This window comes from Geotrypetes seraphini, chromosome 2 (assembly GCF_902459505.1).
Source record: "Geotrypetes seraphini chromosome 2, aGeoSer1.1, whole genome shotgun sequence".
NCBI lineage: Eukaryota > Metazoa > Chordata > Amphibia > Gymnophiona > Dermophiidae > Geotrypetes > Geotrypetes seraphini.
The window spans coordinates 4,349,948-4,366,014 of record NC_047085.1 but is presented as its reverse complement, the minus strand read 5'-3'; the positions used below and the strand labels follow the sequence as shown (position 1 = coordinate 4,366,014).

The 16,067-nt window shown below is 46.9% G+C and overlaps 1 protein-coding gene across 3 annotated transcripts in view; it reads right to left on the bottom strand.

Moving 5' to 3' along the window:
* The window catches only part of LOC117355139 (casein kinase II subunit alpha), a 247,635-nt gene that overhangs the window by 91,409 nt on the left and 140,159 nt on the right, over window positions 1-16,067 (bottom strand). For all 3 annotated transcript variants that reach the window (XM_033933254.1, XM_033933252.1, XM_033933253.1), the window contains 2 exons: window positions 7,721-7,780; window positions 7,486-7,569 (listed from right to left, as the gene is read on the bottom strand). In XM_033933254.1, the coding sequence (XP_033789145.1) occupies window positions 7,486-7,569; window positions 7,721-7,780 (144 nt within the window). The remainder of the gene's footprint in view (window positions 1-7,485; window positions 7,570-7,720; window positions 7,781-16,067) is intronic.

Sequence of the window (16,067 nt, the reverse complement as noted above, 5' to 3'; positions counted from 1 at the left end):
AGCTATGAGAGAACAACATTGAGGTCCCAAACCACCGGAGGCGGTTTGAGGGGAGGATTGACATGGAAAAGTCCTTTCATGAATCTGGAAACCACAGGAAGAGCAGAGAGAGATTTCCCTTGAAGAGGATGATGGAAAGCAGCAATTGCACTGAGGTGGACTCGTTTGGAGGAAGATTTTAGGCCAGACTGAGACAGGTGCAAAAGGTAGTCCAAAACTGAAGGCAAGGAGGAATGTTGAGGCTCCTGACGTTGAGAAACACACCAAACAGAGAATCTATTCCATTTTTGGTGGTAGCATTGTCTGGTAGTAGGCTTCCTTGAAGCTTCCAAGATGTCCCTCACAGGTTTGGAAAACTGTAGAGGGGTTACGTTGAGAGGAACCAAGCTGTCAGGTGTAGAGACTGCAGGTTGGGGTAAAGTAGAGATCCCTGATGCTGTGTAAGCAGAGATGGAAAAACTGGTAGAGGGTATGGCTCCCTGCTGTTGAGTTGAAATAGAAGGGAGTACCAAGGTTGTCTGGGCCACCGTGGAGCAATCAGAATCATGGTGGCATGGTCTGACTTCAGCTTGACCAGAGTCTTTTGAATGAGAGGAAATGGCGGAAACGCATATAGAAAGCGATTCGTCCAGTCCAGGAGGAATGCATCTGCCTCGAGGCGCTGAGGGGTGTAGATCCTGGAGCAGAAGTGAGGCAGTTTGAAGTTGTGGGGGGCTGCGAAGAGGTCTATCTGAGGCGTTCCCCACAGGGAGAAGATGTGATGAAGGGGCGTGGAGTTGAGGGTCCACTCGTGGGGCTGTAGAAGACGGCTCAAGCTGACTGCTAGGGCATTGTCCGCCCCCTGAATGTAGACTGCTCTGAGGAAGGTGTTGTTGCGAGTCGCCCAATCCCACACTTTCAGAGCTTCCTGGCAGAGGGAGGCCGATCCCGTGTCTCCCTGCTTGTTCACATAGTACATGGTGACCTGGTTGTCTGTGCGAATGAGGACAACCTGGTCGCGAAGGAGATGTTGAAAGGTCTGGAGAGCATTGAAGATCGCCCTGAGTTCTAGGAGGTTGATGGGGCACTGGCGGTCCGTGCTGGTCCAGTAACCCTGGGTGCGGAGGCCGTTCAGATGAGCCCCCCAAGAGTCGGTTGTGAGGACTTTCTGATGGCTGGGGGTTTGGAACAACAAGTCTCTGGAGAGATTGGAGGATAGCATCCACCAGCGAAGAGACTGTTGCAGAACAGGAGTGACCTGGATGTGTTGAGTCAGAGGGTCGGACGTCTGGGACCACTGAGACGCCAAGGTCCACTGAGGCGCCCTGAGGTGAAGTCTGGCAAACGGAGTCACATGTACTGTAGAGGCCATGTGGCCTAGCAGGACCATCATCTGTCTCGCCGAGATGGAGGGGCGAGAGGACACTGAATGGCAGAGGTGAAGAAGAGCCTCCATGCGGAACGCTCAGAGTTGGGTAGTATCAAGGATCGCCCCGATGAAGGGGAGAGTCTGGGAGGGCTGTAAGTAGGATTTTGGGAAGTTTATCTCGAATCCCAGATGTTGTAATAACCAAATTGTCTTCTGGGTCGTGAGGGCGACTCCCTGAGACGTGGAATCCATGATGAGCCAGTCGTCCAGGTAAGGAAACACCTGGAGGCCTTGGTCCTGAGTATTGCGGCTACCACTACCAGGCACTTGGTGAAGACTCTAGGGGATGAGGCCAGGCCAAAGGGAAGCACTTGGTATTGAAGATGAAGATGTCCCACCCAGAATCTGAGGAATCTGTGTGAGGCCGGATGAATGGGAATGTGAGTGCAGGCCTCCTTTAGGTCCAGAGAGCATAACCAGTCGTTCTGCTCGATGAGGGGATACAGGGATGCCAAGGTCAACATGCGAAACTTTTCTCTGACCAGAAACTTGTTGAGTACCCTGAGGTCCAAAATGGGTCGCAGATCGCCAGTCTTCTTCAGGACAAGGAAGTACCGAGAATAAAACCCTTTGTTCTGTTGGTCCCGAGGGACCGGTTCGACAGCTCCGAGCTGTAGCAAGGCCTGTGCTTCCCGGAGAAGAAGGGTGGTCTGCGTCAAGTTGGAAGGATACTCTCTTGGAGGATGTTCCGGAGGAACCTGGTGGAATTGAAGAGAGTATCCCTCCTTGACGATGGAGAGGACCCAGAGATCGGTGGTGATAGTCATCCATCGATGGAAAAAATGGTGGATGCGACCTACGATAGGTGGGGCTGCTGAAAAAGGTAGTACGACCAAGGTTATGCTCTCTTTGAGACAGTCAAAAGGGCTGGGGAGCCTTAGGAACAGCAGATGGTTGAGGCTATTGCTGATGTTTCTGCGGGTGCTGCCTCTTCACAGGCTGCCGGATGGGGGGAGCATGTTTCGGGAGGTAACGCCGCTGGTAGATCAGCAGCGGGCGTGATTGACGAGGAAGAGCAGGCCTGGGCTTCGGACGCAGGATGGACTGGAATGATTTCTCATGGTCTGAGAGCTTCTTGGTTACCGCCTCGATGGACTCATCAAAGAGGTCGGTGCCAGCACATGGAACATTGGCAAGCCTGTCCTGGAGGTTGGGGTCCATGTCGATAGTCCTCAACCACGCCAGCCGGCGCACAGCCACCGAACATGCTGCGGGCAGAGCCGAGAGCTCGAAGGCATCGTAGCAGGACTGCATAAGCTACACCCGGAGCTGGGATAACGAAGACAGCGCCTCCTGGTACTCGAATTGTGCCCTAGGATCCACGTAGGGCGTGAACTTCTGGAGTACGGACAAAAGGAAATCCAAATATGTTGTGAAGTGGAAGTTGTAATTCAGGACTCTTTGAGGCCATCATGGAGTTCTGGTAAACTCTCCTGCTGAACCGGTCCATGGTCTTTCCCTCTCTACCAGGTGGGACGGAGGCGTAGACCTGGAAGGGATGGGACTGCTTCAGTGAGGACTCCACTAGCAGGGATTGGTGGGAGAGCTGAGAGCCGTCGAACCCCTTACGATGAACACTGTGGTATCTGGTATCCAACTTACCCGGTACCGCGTGGATCGAATAAGGTGTCTCGAGGCACCGTGCAAAGGTCTGGTCCAGTAGCTTGTGTAAGGGAAGCTTTAGGGACTCCGCCGGTGGTTGAGGGAGGCGCATAGTCTCCAGGTATTCTTTCGAGAATTTGGACCCCGTATCCAGGGGGATGTCCATGTCATCAGCCATCTGTCGAAGGAACGAGGAGAAGGACAGTTGGTCGGCCGTTGCAGGGCCTCGAGACGGGCTCGAAGAGGTCGAGGCCTCCGGATCCATTAGGTTCAGGGATCGAGATGGTGAGAGAGATCCCATTGTGCCCTCGAGCTCCGGCATCAGTGGAGGAGTAGTGGTCGGTGGTGAATACTCCAGGTATGCTTGCTTCTGATGGGCGAGGCTTGCCTGGATGAGTGCCTCGAGGAGTGCCTCGATCGGTGATGCGGACTGTGTCAAGAGGTCGGCCTCGATAGGCGAGGTGAGTAGGTCTTCGCTGAGGCCCCCAGGTAGTGGATGGGGCTGGAAGCGGTTGATTGAAGCAGGGTGGTTGCCGTAAAGGCTTAAACCCCGTCGGGGTGATCGGTTCCAATGGAAGCACTCGCAAAGATTCTGTTCTTTGCATCGAGTGAATTGGCTCCAACGGAGGCACTCGCAAAGACTCTGCTCCTTGCATCGAGTGAATCGGCTCCAATGGAGGCACTCGCAAAGACTCTGCTCCTTGCATCGAGTGCATCGGTTCCAATGGAGGCATGGGCAAAGACTCTGCTCCTTGCGATGCATGCATTGTTGCCAGACCAGAGACTCTGCTCCCTGTTGAGAGAGTGTCCCCGCTGAGGCACTGGAGGGGGATCGACCTCACGGAGGCCTCCACGTGCCCAGGCTGGATTTGGAAAAGAAGCTGAGGGCCCATCGTGGTAAAGAGCTCGATGAATTGCTTCTGTAGCATGGTCTGGAACGAGGCCGGCAAGGATGGATCCGCATCTGAAATGGGACCACCTGCGCGTGCCTCGCATTCCTTCGGAGCAGTGTGAGAGTGCTTGGACTTCGAGGTCTTGGGCACTTTCAACACTACTGGGGGAATGGGCTGCTGGGTTACCTGGCCTGAGGAGGTTGAGGAAGGCATCGCAGCAGGTGCCGGAGTCTGAGCTGGGACAAACTAGGCGGGCTTGATGAAACTTGGTGCCGCAGAGGTGGTAAGCTGTGGAGTTGCGGATGATGTTGAAGGTGAAGGTCCCTTCGAGGTCGAGGACTCCATGAACAGCAATTCCCACAAAACACAACGGCGCTTGAAAGCACGTGCGGTGAGTGTGGAGCAAGGCCGGCACGATTCGGGAGATGTTCAGGCCCGAGACACCAAATACAGCATCGATGAAGGTCCATTAGCGAAATCGCACGCTGGCACTTGCCACACTTTTTAAAACCAGTGATAGGCCGGGACATAGGCCGAAAAAGCTCCGCCGCAAGATCGAAGCCGCGGGGCTGCGGCCACGTGGCCTACCCGGTCGAACGGAATGAAGAAATTTTTTTTTTTAAACAATAAAATATGACGAAAATCAGCGATTAAGATCAAATAAAACCAAAACCGCAGACTTAGAAGGCACGTGAAGAAAACTTCACGCAGAGAGTCGAAGATGGACTTCTCGGCTCCGCGGAAAAGTAAGAACTGAGGAGACGCACCCTGGTCTAGGTGGGAAGGCACTCGCGCATGTGCAGTGCGGGCGACTTGAAACTTCAAGTTTTCTTCAAGCAGGACTGCTTGTGAGGGGTCCGCATCGGGGCTCTGTTGGATCACGTCACCCATTAGTGAGAATACCTGCCTGCTTGTCCTGGGATAAAAATAAAATTACCAGATAAAGATAGGAAAATGTTTTTTATTTTCAATTTAGTGACTGAAATGTCAACTTTGAAAATTTATATCTGTTTTTATATTTTGGACTGTTCAGGAAGAAATCCATTCTATTTCTCTTATAGTGTACTGTATACAGCAGGGGTGCCCACATTTTTTGGGCTTGCAAGCTACTTTTAAAATGACCAAGTCAAAATGATCTACCAACAATAAAATTTTAAAAAACACAAAGCACACTGTACGCAGAGAAAATGTTAATTATCATTTATATTCTGGGGGTTTTCAAAGAGGTCAAGGCAGATGACTTTATGCAATGTTACTTAAGTAACAACTATACAAAAATAGACAAATATATCCCCTCCCTTTTTACTAAACCGCGATAATGGTTTTTAGCGCAGGGAGCTGCGCTGAATGCCCTGCGCTGCTCTCGACACTCAAAGGCTCCTTGCGCTAAAATCCACCACTGCGGTTTAGTAAAAGGGAGCCATAGTGCAAAATATAGACAGCAGATATAAAGTCTCAAAACGGACACATTTTGATCACGAAATTGAAAATAAAATCATTTTTCTTACCTTTGTCTGGTGATTTCATGAGCCTCTGGTTGCACTTTCTTCTGATTGTGCATCCATTATTTCTTCTCTTCCCTTCTTTCTGCCTCCTGCATGCTTCGTTTCCTCCAGACCTCATTCCATTCCCCAACCAACCAACTTTTTCCTCTCTCCCTGCCTGCCCCCTAATACACTCCTTTCCCTCCCCTTTCTTTCTTCTTCTCTCCCTGCCCCCTCCCCTTTCTTTCTTCCTCACTCCCTGTCCCCTCCCCTTTCTTTCTTCCTCTCTCCCTGCCCCCTCCCCTTTCTTTCTTCCTCTCTCCCTGCCCCCTCCCCTTTCTTTCTTCCTCTCTCCCTGCCCCCTCCCCTTTCTTTCTTCCTCTCTCCCTGCCCCCTCCCCTTTCTTTCTTCCTCTCTCTCTGCCCCCTCCCCTTTCTTTCTTCCTGTCTCCCTGTCTTTCTTTCTGTCTCCTTATCTTTCTTTCTGTCTCTCTTTTCTTTCTCCCCAAGCCACCGCCAGGGCTGTCGTCTGGGAACAGGCCCCCAAACCACTGCCGATGCCTGGGAACAGGCCCTCAAGCCACTGCCAACGCCACCATTGTCGCTAAGTTCTCCCTGTTTCCCGACGCTGCAACAGGCCAGCAGCCTTCTCCCTGACGTCAATTCTGACGTTAGAGAGTAACTTCCTGGCCAACCAGGCAGCAGTTGTCTGGCCCGAACTTCCTCTCCGATGTAGTCGCTGCCGGCCTGTTGTGGCGTCGGGGAACAGGGAGAACGCAAAGGCAATGCAAGTCTATCGCGGAGCCCATCGCATTGCTTTTGCGATCAACCTTTTAGGCATCCCTGGTGTACAGAGTCTGGCATATTAGGGTTTTCTTTGTTTGTGGATTTGTATTTGAAAAGAGTTCTTTTTTTCTGTTTTCTGGATGTGTGACTGAGACCATGTGTTCCGGTGGGGATGGCAAATGACACTCATGTACCTAAATATCTAGCATCGGTTTATATTAGAGTCTACCTTTTTCTGGGGGAAAAGGTTACCTTGGTTTATATTCAGATCAATTTATATTCGAGCATATACGGTATATGCACCAGAGCATGTGGATTGCGAAAAATTACAGGCAGACCTTAGGAAATTGGAAGACTGGCAGATGAAGTTTAATGTGGACAAATGCAAAGTTGTGCACATTGGGAAGAATAACCTGAATCACAGTTACTAGATGCTAGGGTCCACCTTGGGGATTAACACTCAAGAAAAGGATCTGGGTGTCATCGTAGACAATACAATGAAATCTTTCACCCAATGTATGGCGGCAGCCAAAAACACAGACAGGATGCTAGGAATTATTAAAAAAAGAGATGGTTAACAAGACTAAGAATGTTATAATGCCCTTGTATCGCTCCATGGTACGAACTCCCTGTCTTTCTGGTCTCCTTATCTCAAGAAAGATATAGTGGCACTAGAAAAGGTTCAAAGAAGAGCGACCCAGATGGTAAAGGGGATGGAACTCCTCTCGAATGAGGAAAGACAAACGGTTAGAGCTCTTCAGCTTGGTAAAGAGACTGCTGAGGGGAGATAGGATTGAAGTCTACAAAATCCTGAGTGGAGTAGAACGGGTACAAGTGGATCGATTTTTTGCTCCATCAAAAATTACAAGACTAGGGGGACACTCAATGAAGTTATAGGGAAATACTTTTAAATTTTATTTTCATTCAGAGCATAGTTAAACTCTGAAATGCGTTGCCAGAGGATGTGGTAAGAGCAGATAGCGTAGCTGGTTTTAAGAAAGGTTTGGACAAGTTCCTGGAGGAAAAGTCCATAGTCTGTTATTGAGAAAGACATGGGGGAAGCCACTGCTTGCCCTTTATTGGTAGCATGAAATATTGCTACACCTTGGGTTTTGGCCAGGTACTAGTAACCCGGATTGGCCACCGTGAGAATGGGTTACTGGGCTTGATGGACCATTGGTCTGACCTAATTCAGCTATTCTTATATTCTTAGAGAGCTTTGTCACCACTCTCCTACCATGATGGCTACTGAGGTCCCAAATTTCAGCACAACCCGCAAAGACAGAGCAAAGCAATTTCATCCCATCCAATACCTTTCTGTGCTCATGGTCTATCATGACGTTGTGCGGCTTGACATCTCTATGCATTATTCCCATACTGTGACAGTAATCAAGAGCCTGCAGGAAATGGAGAAAAGATTAAGGTTAGAAGGTTAATATTATTTCATTCTTATAGAATGAGTAAAATGATAAGGTGCTTTCATGAAGTTAAAAGCCAAAATCCAAGGTCTCCCCAACTCCTCTCATTGGCATTGAAGACAATTCTCACCTTTAAAATTTCATACATGTAGAATCGAATGTCATAGTCAGATAGCGTTTGGTACAATTGCTGCAAAAGATAAGTATGAGAAAGATGTAATGTTCTTGTTTGAATTCAGTGCAACAATCCCTTTCTCCCCTCCCCTACTATCCCATACAGAAAGCAGAAGCATCACATATTGCCCCACTCAAACTGCCCCCATTAATGATCGAGGTGGAAGAGTTCATACAGTACTTTCCAGGATGATCATGCACGTGTTTTTCCTATTGTTTAATGGACATTATCCAACAACACCCTTTACTCCATCTCCTTTTTATTTAAAGGAACCTGGAGGTTTCGGAGGGGCTTTGGGGGAGGAGGAGCCACTACATCCTTTTTAGGATGTTTTTTTAAATTTTAATCAATTACTCCAGTTTGTATCAAAAAGTCTCTGGACCGAAGGTTTCACGCGCACAATCTAAAGTCAGAGGGTTACACATTCGAACATCAGTGCACACTACCCAAATTCCAATAGATTAAGATTTTAATTCTAAACCTGTTCCTGTTCTGTATGCAAACAAAGCAACATGCTTTTCTCGACAGATTTCTCACTCCATACGCTCCTCCTAGGATATTAAGATTGACAGACTACCATCTTTAAAAATTAATATAAGGGCACAGACATTTTCATGGTCACTGCCTGCCAAACATGGAATCTTTTACCAGCCTATATTAGAGAAGAATCTGCTTTAGATAGATTCAAGGGCTCCCTAAAGCCTTCGATATCTGATCCACTTGTCATCACACAAGTCACTAGATTGAAATTTGCATCTCTGACTCCAATCAGCTGTTTTAACCCTATAGAAGTTAGCTCTTTCATGTTCTTTTCTTTAACAATTTTGTAATTCTATCTCTCCCTTCTTGAGCCTCAAGTAATGTTGATGTCAGTTACTACATGTTTTGTGTTTAGCCCAGATTTTATTATTATGGAAATTGCTTAGAAATTTTATAAGCGTTGTATCAAAATTAAACTTGGAATTCTACACAGGTCACATTCCTATCTTTCAGTTTCATTTTTAATCTCTAGGCGGAGAAAATAGACATGGCTGATTAAGTTTGGGGGTGTCAATAGATACAGTGGCAGTATGATACTCCAAGTGATGGGCCACTTCACCCACTTCTTGTGACAGCCCTGTTCCAACCCAACAAGAGAGAAAGCAAATGCAATGCATCCTCCCCCACTAGACCACTGAAAGAAGGAAAAAGGAGTAATACTAGATTCTTCTATGTGTTTTCATCAACACAAGTGTCTTCTGTAATCAAGTTAGGCTTTGTTGTTCTTCATTCTCCTTGGTTCTTAGGTAAATTTTGGAAGAGTCTAAGTTAAAGACTACCTTCTATGGTGTCTTCAGGCATTGCATAACACAGCAGATGATTACTCTGTGGCTACAAAAAGTTCAATCACATTACCTCCCTCTTTATTTGGTTACATTAGCTATCTGTCCCTTTTCATATTGTCATGAGGCTCAGACCAAATCCTCAGAAATGAGGAGAAAGCACTAAAGGCACCTCAATCACCAGTTCCACTTGGACAAAGACTTAGGGACCCCCTTCAGATACTGACCTCCAAGGACTGTCTCTAAGAAAAAAAGCTGAGAGAAAGACCTTGTTTAGCAATGGCATTCCTGTCAATAGTTCACATTTCCCAGTACTATTGAGCTTAAATATTCACCCTTTCTATACAGAATAGTGCTGCCCGATTTCCAATTTGAATCGATTCACCGATTCACTTTGGGTGAATCGATTCGTTAAAAATAAAAAAATTGGCCTCACCAATTTGGTGACCAAGTCTCCTAAAGCAGGAGGGGCAGCGCTGCCTCTTGCTGGCCGTCCACTGCCCTTGCCACTCCTACTTTAGGGGGAGAGGGACAGTCGGGAAGTGCTGCAGTGCTTTGCAGCATCCTCCGGCTTCCCCACCTGGCCTCCTGGGTTTTTCACTCGCATACACGTTGTGTACTGCGCATCACTGTAAAGCACTTTGCCTGATCTTCATTTTGGTAAGTCTGCCGGTTTGATTTAATTTTGTTTATGTAGCCTTTTAGCTTTGGCCTGCTGCGTTTATAGTTTTTTATGGACCGTTCCTCCTGGTTGTTTTTTGTTTCTGTAACTTCTATGTGGTATTTACCTGATAATTATGTTTGCAAAGTTTGGGACCACTGCCTCTTAACACATTGTCAACATTCCTCTTTTTCCTGCGGTTTTCGTGTCGGAGACTATTGATTCAGCTTCCCCATACCTTTTTCCTAGCCTCTGGGTAGAGTTTTCATTTTTAGTTGCCTTGTGGTTTAGTTTTAGCATATTTCACGATGTTATGCCACAGCGTTTCTATAATTTAGAATGACAGAGGATAGGGCAGTTTTTCTTACAGACTCCCCTTTGGTTGATTAAGTTTGTGTGTTACATTTTACTTTTTTCATGCCCCGTTTGATTCCGTGTCTAGAGTTACTCCACTTATCTGTTTTATCCTAGCCTCCGGGCAGAGGTTCTATTTTTAGCTCTCTAGCGGTTGTGTTTTAGGCCCAGATTCACTAAGGGCACGGATCCGATCCGTGTTTGGGGGGGGGGGGGGGCGATTCACGAATCACCCTCATGCAAATGAGGGTGATCAGAATCACACCCCCAACCGACCACCTGGATTCGTTCTGTAGCGATCCCAAACGCATGCGCAGACCATCTGTAGATGGTCTGCGCATGCTTAAAGAGCAGCGACTTTTCTTTTTTTAACTTTAGCCCAGCGAGCCCATGGTTTTAACACGTGGGTTAAAACCAAAAGCTTGCACTGCGGGGGAAGGCCGAGGTAGAAGAAGGACAGCGCTTGGGGCAAAGAGCAGGAGAGTTGGGGGCAGAGAGCGCAGGAGAGTTGGGACAGAAGTAGGACAGCGCTTGGGGCAGAAAGCAGGAGAGTTGGGGGCAGAGAGCACAGGAGAGTTGGGGCAGAGCAGGGCAGCAGGAGAGTCAGGGCAGAGAGCAGGAGAATCGTGGCAGAGAGAAGATGCAGTCGGAAACCATTGAATGACTGGTCCCTCACAGTCCTTGTTTGTTGATCGGCCAGCTCAGTCGGTGTTCCAGGTTTTTTTTAGTGAATCGCTGCCTGCCTACATTTGAATGCCGTTCCCCCTCATTTGCATGCGTGGATTGAAGGATGATCAGGACAGAAGTTAGTGAATTGGGTCAGAGGGAAATCAGGTCACTAAGTAGTTGGAACTTGATTGGTGGGCTTCGTGAATCTAGCCCTTAGTTTGACTCTTTGCTCTTTATGCAGTCTTACAACAGCGGCTCTACATTTTATTACAATAGAGCAGTGCTTTTCAACCTTTTTACACCCGTGGACTGGCAGAAATAAAATAATTATTTTGTGGACCGGCAAACTACTAGGACTAAAATTTAAAAACCCCGTTTCCGCCCCATCTCCGCGAGCTCGGTCCCCACAAATCATCTGATCCCATCCACACAAGCCTCAGTTATGATTTTATATTGAATGTATTTTATTAAAGTATAAAAAGAAACAATATTCTGTACAATTGTCATTTTATTAATGCAAATAATACAGAGCAAGGATCAACAAAACCCCTGTCTCCCCTCCCCTTCACATATATCCCCTCTACTATCAAGAAAACTGAACAAGCCAAATTATTACAGAATGCTACACAGAAATATTATGTTAACAGAATACTGCAGTAACACATGACAGGAATAGTTTTAGGGGAGTGCAACTGCCCCCTGTTCAGAGAGCAACCTAAGCCAGCTGGAAGCTAAAGAAGCACTGCCTGGGCTTTGCAGTCCCCAGTTATGTCTAACACCAGCTCTAGTAGGATATATATTTCAAATCTGATATATTCTAATCACAAAATAAAAATAAAATTATTTTTTTCTACCTTTTGTCGTCTCTGGTTTCTGCTTTCATCTTCTTTTCACTCTCTTCCTTCCAGCGTCTGCCCTCTCTGTCTCTTCAATCCAGCATCTGCCCCTTCCATCCACTATCTGTCATCTTCCCCTTCCATATGGTATCTGTCTTCTTTCTATGCCCCTCTCCCCTTTCCATCCAACCTGCGCCCCCTCTCTCCTTTACACATGATTCATTCCAACTTTACTGCTCTCTTTATTTTTTTCTCTCCTACACCAGATCTACCATCGTTGACCCTCTCTGCTTATTTTTCTGCTGACCCCTTCCTATCATCAATCTCTCTACTTTCTCATGCCTGTCTCTCCCCTTCCCCTCCTCTAATCTCCCTGCCAGCTGTTTCCTTCTTTTTTTTCATTCTCCCTTCCCTCCTCCTCCTGTCCAGCAGTAACTCTCTTCCCTTCCTCCCCTCCCAGCAGCATCTCTCCTTCTCCCTCTCCAGTAGCAGCTGTCCCTTTTTTTTCCCTTGCCCAGCAGCTTCCCTCCAGGTCCAGTAGCAGCTGTCCCTTCTTTTCCCTTGCCCAGCAGCTTCCCAGACTCCTTTCCCTCCTCCCCTCCCAGCAGCATCTCTCCTTCTCTCTCTCCAGTAGCAGCTGTCCTTTTTTTCCCTTACCCAGCAGCTTCCCAGATTCCTTTCCCTCCTCCCCTCCCAGCAGCATCTTTCCTTCTCCCTCTCCAGTAGCAGCTGTCCCTGTTTCCCCTTGCCCAGCAGCTTCCCAGACTCCAATAGTGGCTTTCTCCCCTCCCAGGAGCTCTCCTTACTTCCCAGAGCAGCGATTCAGGAAAGCAGCCTTGGGTCCTTTGTTGGGTCACGCCGCATCTGAGGAAAGAGGAAGTTGCATCATCAGAAGCAGCCGCGACTCAGCAAAAGCCCCAAGACTGCCTTCGTGAATCGCTGCGCTGGGAAGTAAAGGAGAGCTGCAGAGAGGGGAGAAAGCCATTGTCAGAGGCTCCCCAAGATCTCTCCGGCCCAGCGCGCACTTCAGCTGTTGATCTTGCCGGCCCAGTGCGGACCGGCAAAAATTTCCTGCGGACCGGAGGTTGAAGAACAGTGCAGTAGAGAATCAGATAGTTTTTTCTACAAACCCCCTTTTGGTCTATTGTGCAGATGATATTTTACATTACATTACATTACATTAGTGATTTCTATTCCGCTTGTGCCTTGCGGTTCTAAGCGGATTACAAATTAGAAGATATCTGGACATTACCGAGAGAATTATATAACAAAGATTCAAGTACATTACATGATACAGTTGAGAGTTACAAATTAGAGGATATCTGAAGTTATCCTATGGAATTATATAACAAAGATTCAAGTACATTACAGGTACTGAGAGAATTATATAACAAAGATTCAAGTACATTACATGATACAGTTGAGAGTTACAAATTAGAGGATATCTGAAGTTATCCGATGGAATTACATAGTAAAGATTCAAGTACTTACAGGAAACAGTGGAGAATAACAATATATTCGGGTAACTCAAGAGGATTACCTAACATTGAAGGGATAAGTTTATTGGATACATGTGGTAGATGCTTGTTTAGCGGTCTGGATATTTTTTTGGTAGGTATGATTCGAGGAATTGACTAGTGTGTTATTCACGGGGGAGAAAGCATGTACGAGTGGGTTTATTTAAAAAATGTATATGCAGGTCTTTAGATATGTTTTTATGACATTCCTCGGAGGGGGGGTACAGGCCTTCGGGGGGGGAGGGCTGGTGTAGAATACACCGAGAGAGGGAGGGAAGAAGTGCAATAAGTTAGTTAGGCACGATCTCCCCTTGCAGAAACCATGTTGGCTGGTTCTCAGAAGTTCGTTTCTTTCAAAATATTCATTGATGTTTTCTTTTATCAATGGCGGAAGCACTGATAAAAGAAAACATCTATGAACATTTTGAAAGAAACGAACTTCTGATAACCAGCCAATATGGTGTCTGCACGGGGAGATCGTGCCTAACTAACTTATTGCACTTCTTCGAAAAAATTAACAAACGGATGGACAGAAAAGACCCCATAGACATCATATAACTAGATTTCCAAAAAGCCTTTGATAAGGTGCCTCATGAACATCTACTCCAGAAACTGACGAACCACGGGGTAGAGGGAGATGTACACAGATGGATCAGGAATTGGATGGCGGGTAGGAAGCAGAGGGTAGGAGTGAAGGGCCACTACTCAGACTGGAGGAGGGTCACGAGTGGTGTTCCGCAGGGCTCGGTGCTCGGGCCGCTGCTATTTAATATATTCATAAATGATCTAGAAACAGGAACGAAGTGTGAGATAATAAAATTTGCGGACGATACCACACTATTTAGTGGAGCTCGGATTAAAGAGGACTGCGAAGAATTGCAAAGGGACTTGAACAAACTAGGGGAATGGGCGACGAGATGGCAGATGAAGTTCAACGTTGAGAAATGTAAAGTATTACATGTGGGAAGCAGAAACCCGAGATACAACTATACGATGGGAAGGATCTTATTGAATGAGAGTACCCAAGAAAGGGACTTGGGGGTAATGGTGGACATGACAATGAAGCCAACGGCACAGTGCGCAGCGGCCGCTAAGAGAGCGAATAGAATGCTAGGTATAATCAATAAGGGTATTACAACCAGAACGAAAGAAATTATCTGGAGTACAGCGTCCAATATTGGTCGCCATACCTTAAGAAGGATATGGCGTTACTTGAGAGGGTTCAGAGGAGAGCGACACGTCTGATAAAAGGGATGGAAACCCTTTCATACACTGAGAGATTGGAGAAACTGGATCTCTTTTCCATGGAGTAGAGGAGACTTAGAGGGGATATGATAGAGACTTACAAGATCATAAAGGGCATAGAGAGAGTAGAGAGGGACAGATTCTTCAAACTTTCAAAAAATAAAAGAACAAGAGGGCATTCGGAAAAGTTGAAAGGGGACAGATTCAAAACGAATGCTAGGAAGTTCTTCTTTACCCAACGTGTGGTGGACACCTGGAATGCGCTTCCAGAGGATGTAATAGAGCAGAGTACGGTACTGGGGTTTAAGAAAGGATTGCACAATTTCCTGCTGGAAAAGGGGATAGAGGGGTATAGATAAGAGGATTTCTGTACAGGTCCTGGACCTGTTGGGCCGCCGCGTGAGCAGACTGCTGGGCACGATGGACCTCTGGTCTGATCCAGCGGAGGCATTGCTTATGTTCTTATGAGGGGGGGGGGGAGAAGAAATAATGGGTCTAAAAATGGAGAGAGATGGTGGACAATGGGATTTAGGGAGGGAAGGAACAGAAAGGGAGAGAAGTTGGACACAAGGGATGGTGTGGAGGGAGTTAGGGGATAGAGATACTGGATAGGAGGGTATTTGGGAAGAGAAAGGGAGAGCTGGTGGACCCTGGGGTGGTGGAAAAGGAGGGAGAGATGCTGGATGAAAGGGTAATTGAGAAAAGGAGAGATGGTAGATCTGGGGATGGTGGGGTCCATTGCTGCAGCCGTGGGGATGGAAATGAAAAAAGGAAAAGATGCCAGACCTCCGGGGGAGGGAAGGGAAACGGAAGGGGAGGACAGAGATGGAAGATGGATGGTCAGCATGGAGAAAGAAAAAAAATGACAAATGGGTAGGAGACCCAGGAAAGCGAGTTATCAGAAGACAACCATAGCCTGGGATCAACATGATCTGAATAATAACCAGACAACTAAAGGAAGAAAAAATAATTTTATTTTTTGTTTGTGATTACAATGTGTCAGATTTGAAATCTGTATCGTGCTAGAGCTGGTATTAGACCGTGAGCTAGGATTTAACAGAGAGGAAAAGTCTTTTTTTGTTTACACCACAGCACCAGTGTGGGTAGGAGAGGGGAAAGGGGGTATTTAAAAAAAAAAAAAATCAAACACCCACCCAGTTGGGCAGGAAAATCAAATCTAACTTAAAAATCGATTCAATAAGCTGAATCGAATCAAAATTTTTTTTCCTGAATCAGGCAACACTAATACAGAAGCTCATCACTGCTTCTTTGAAGGCTTTCCAATAACCTTCACCGGTTCATTGGCTTCTTCATGCTCCCTCTCTTAACAAGAGAACACATTTAAAAGGACAGTCATGTTAAGAGTTCAGTCATATGCAAACTAGCTTCCTGACTTCTCACCAGGATCCCACACCTATGGCTCTAAGGACAACAATTAGGGGTGTTTCCTTTTAATTATTGACAGCTTCCATTCCCTGGGAGACAGCAACACTCATTTAATCTTTTCTAGTGCCATCCTCTACCCCCGGCTGGTAATTAAAAGGAAACACTACCTAAAAAACATTAGGCTGATTTTTTAGCCTTCTCCGCCACCCTCTAATCCAGTGGTTCCCAATCCTGTCCTGGAGGAACACCAGGCCAATTGGGTTTTCAGGCTAGCCCTAATGAATATGCATGAAGCAAATTTGCATGCCTATC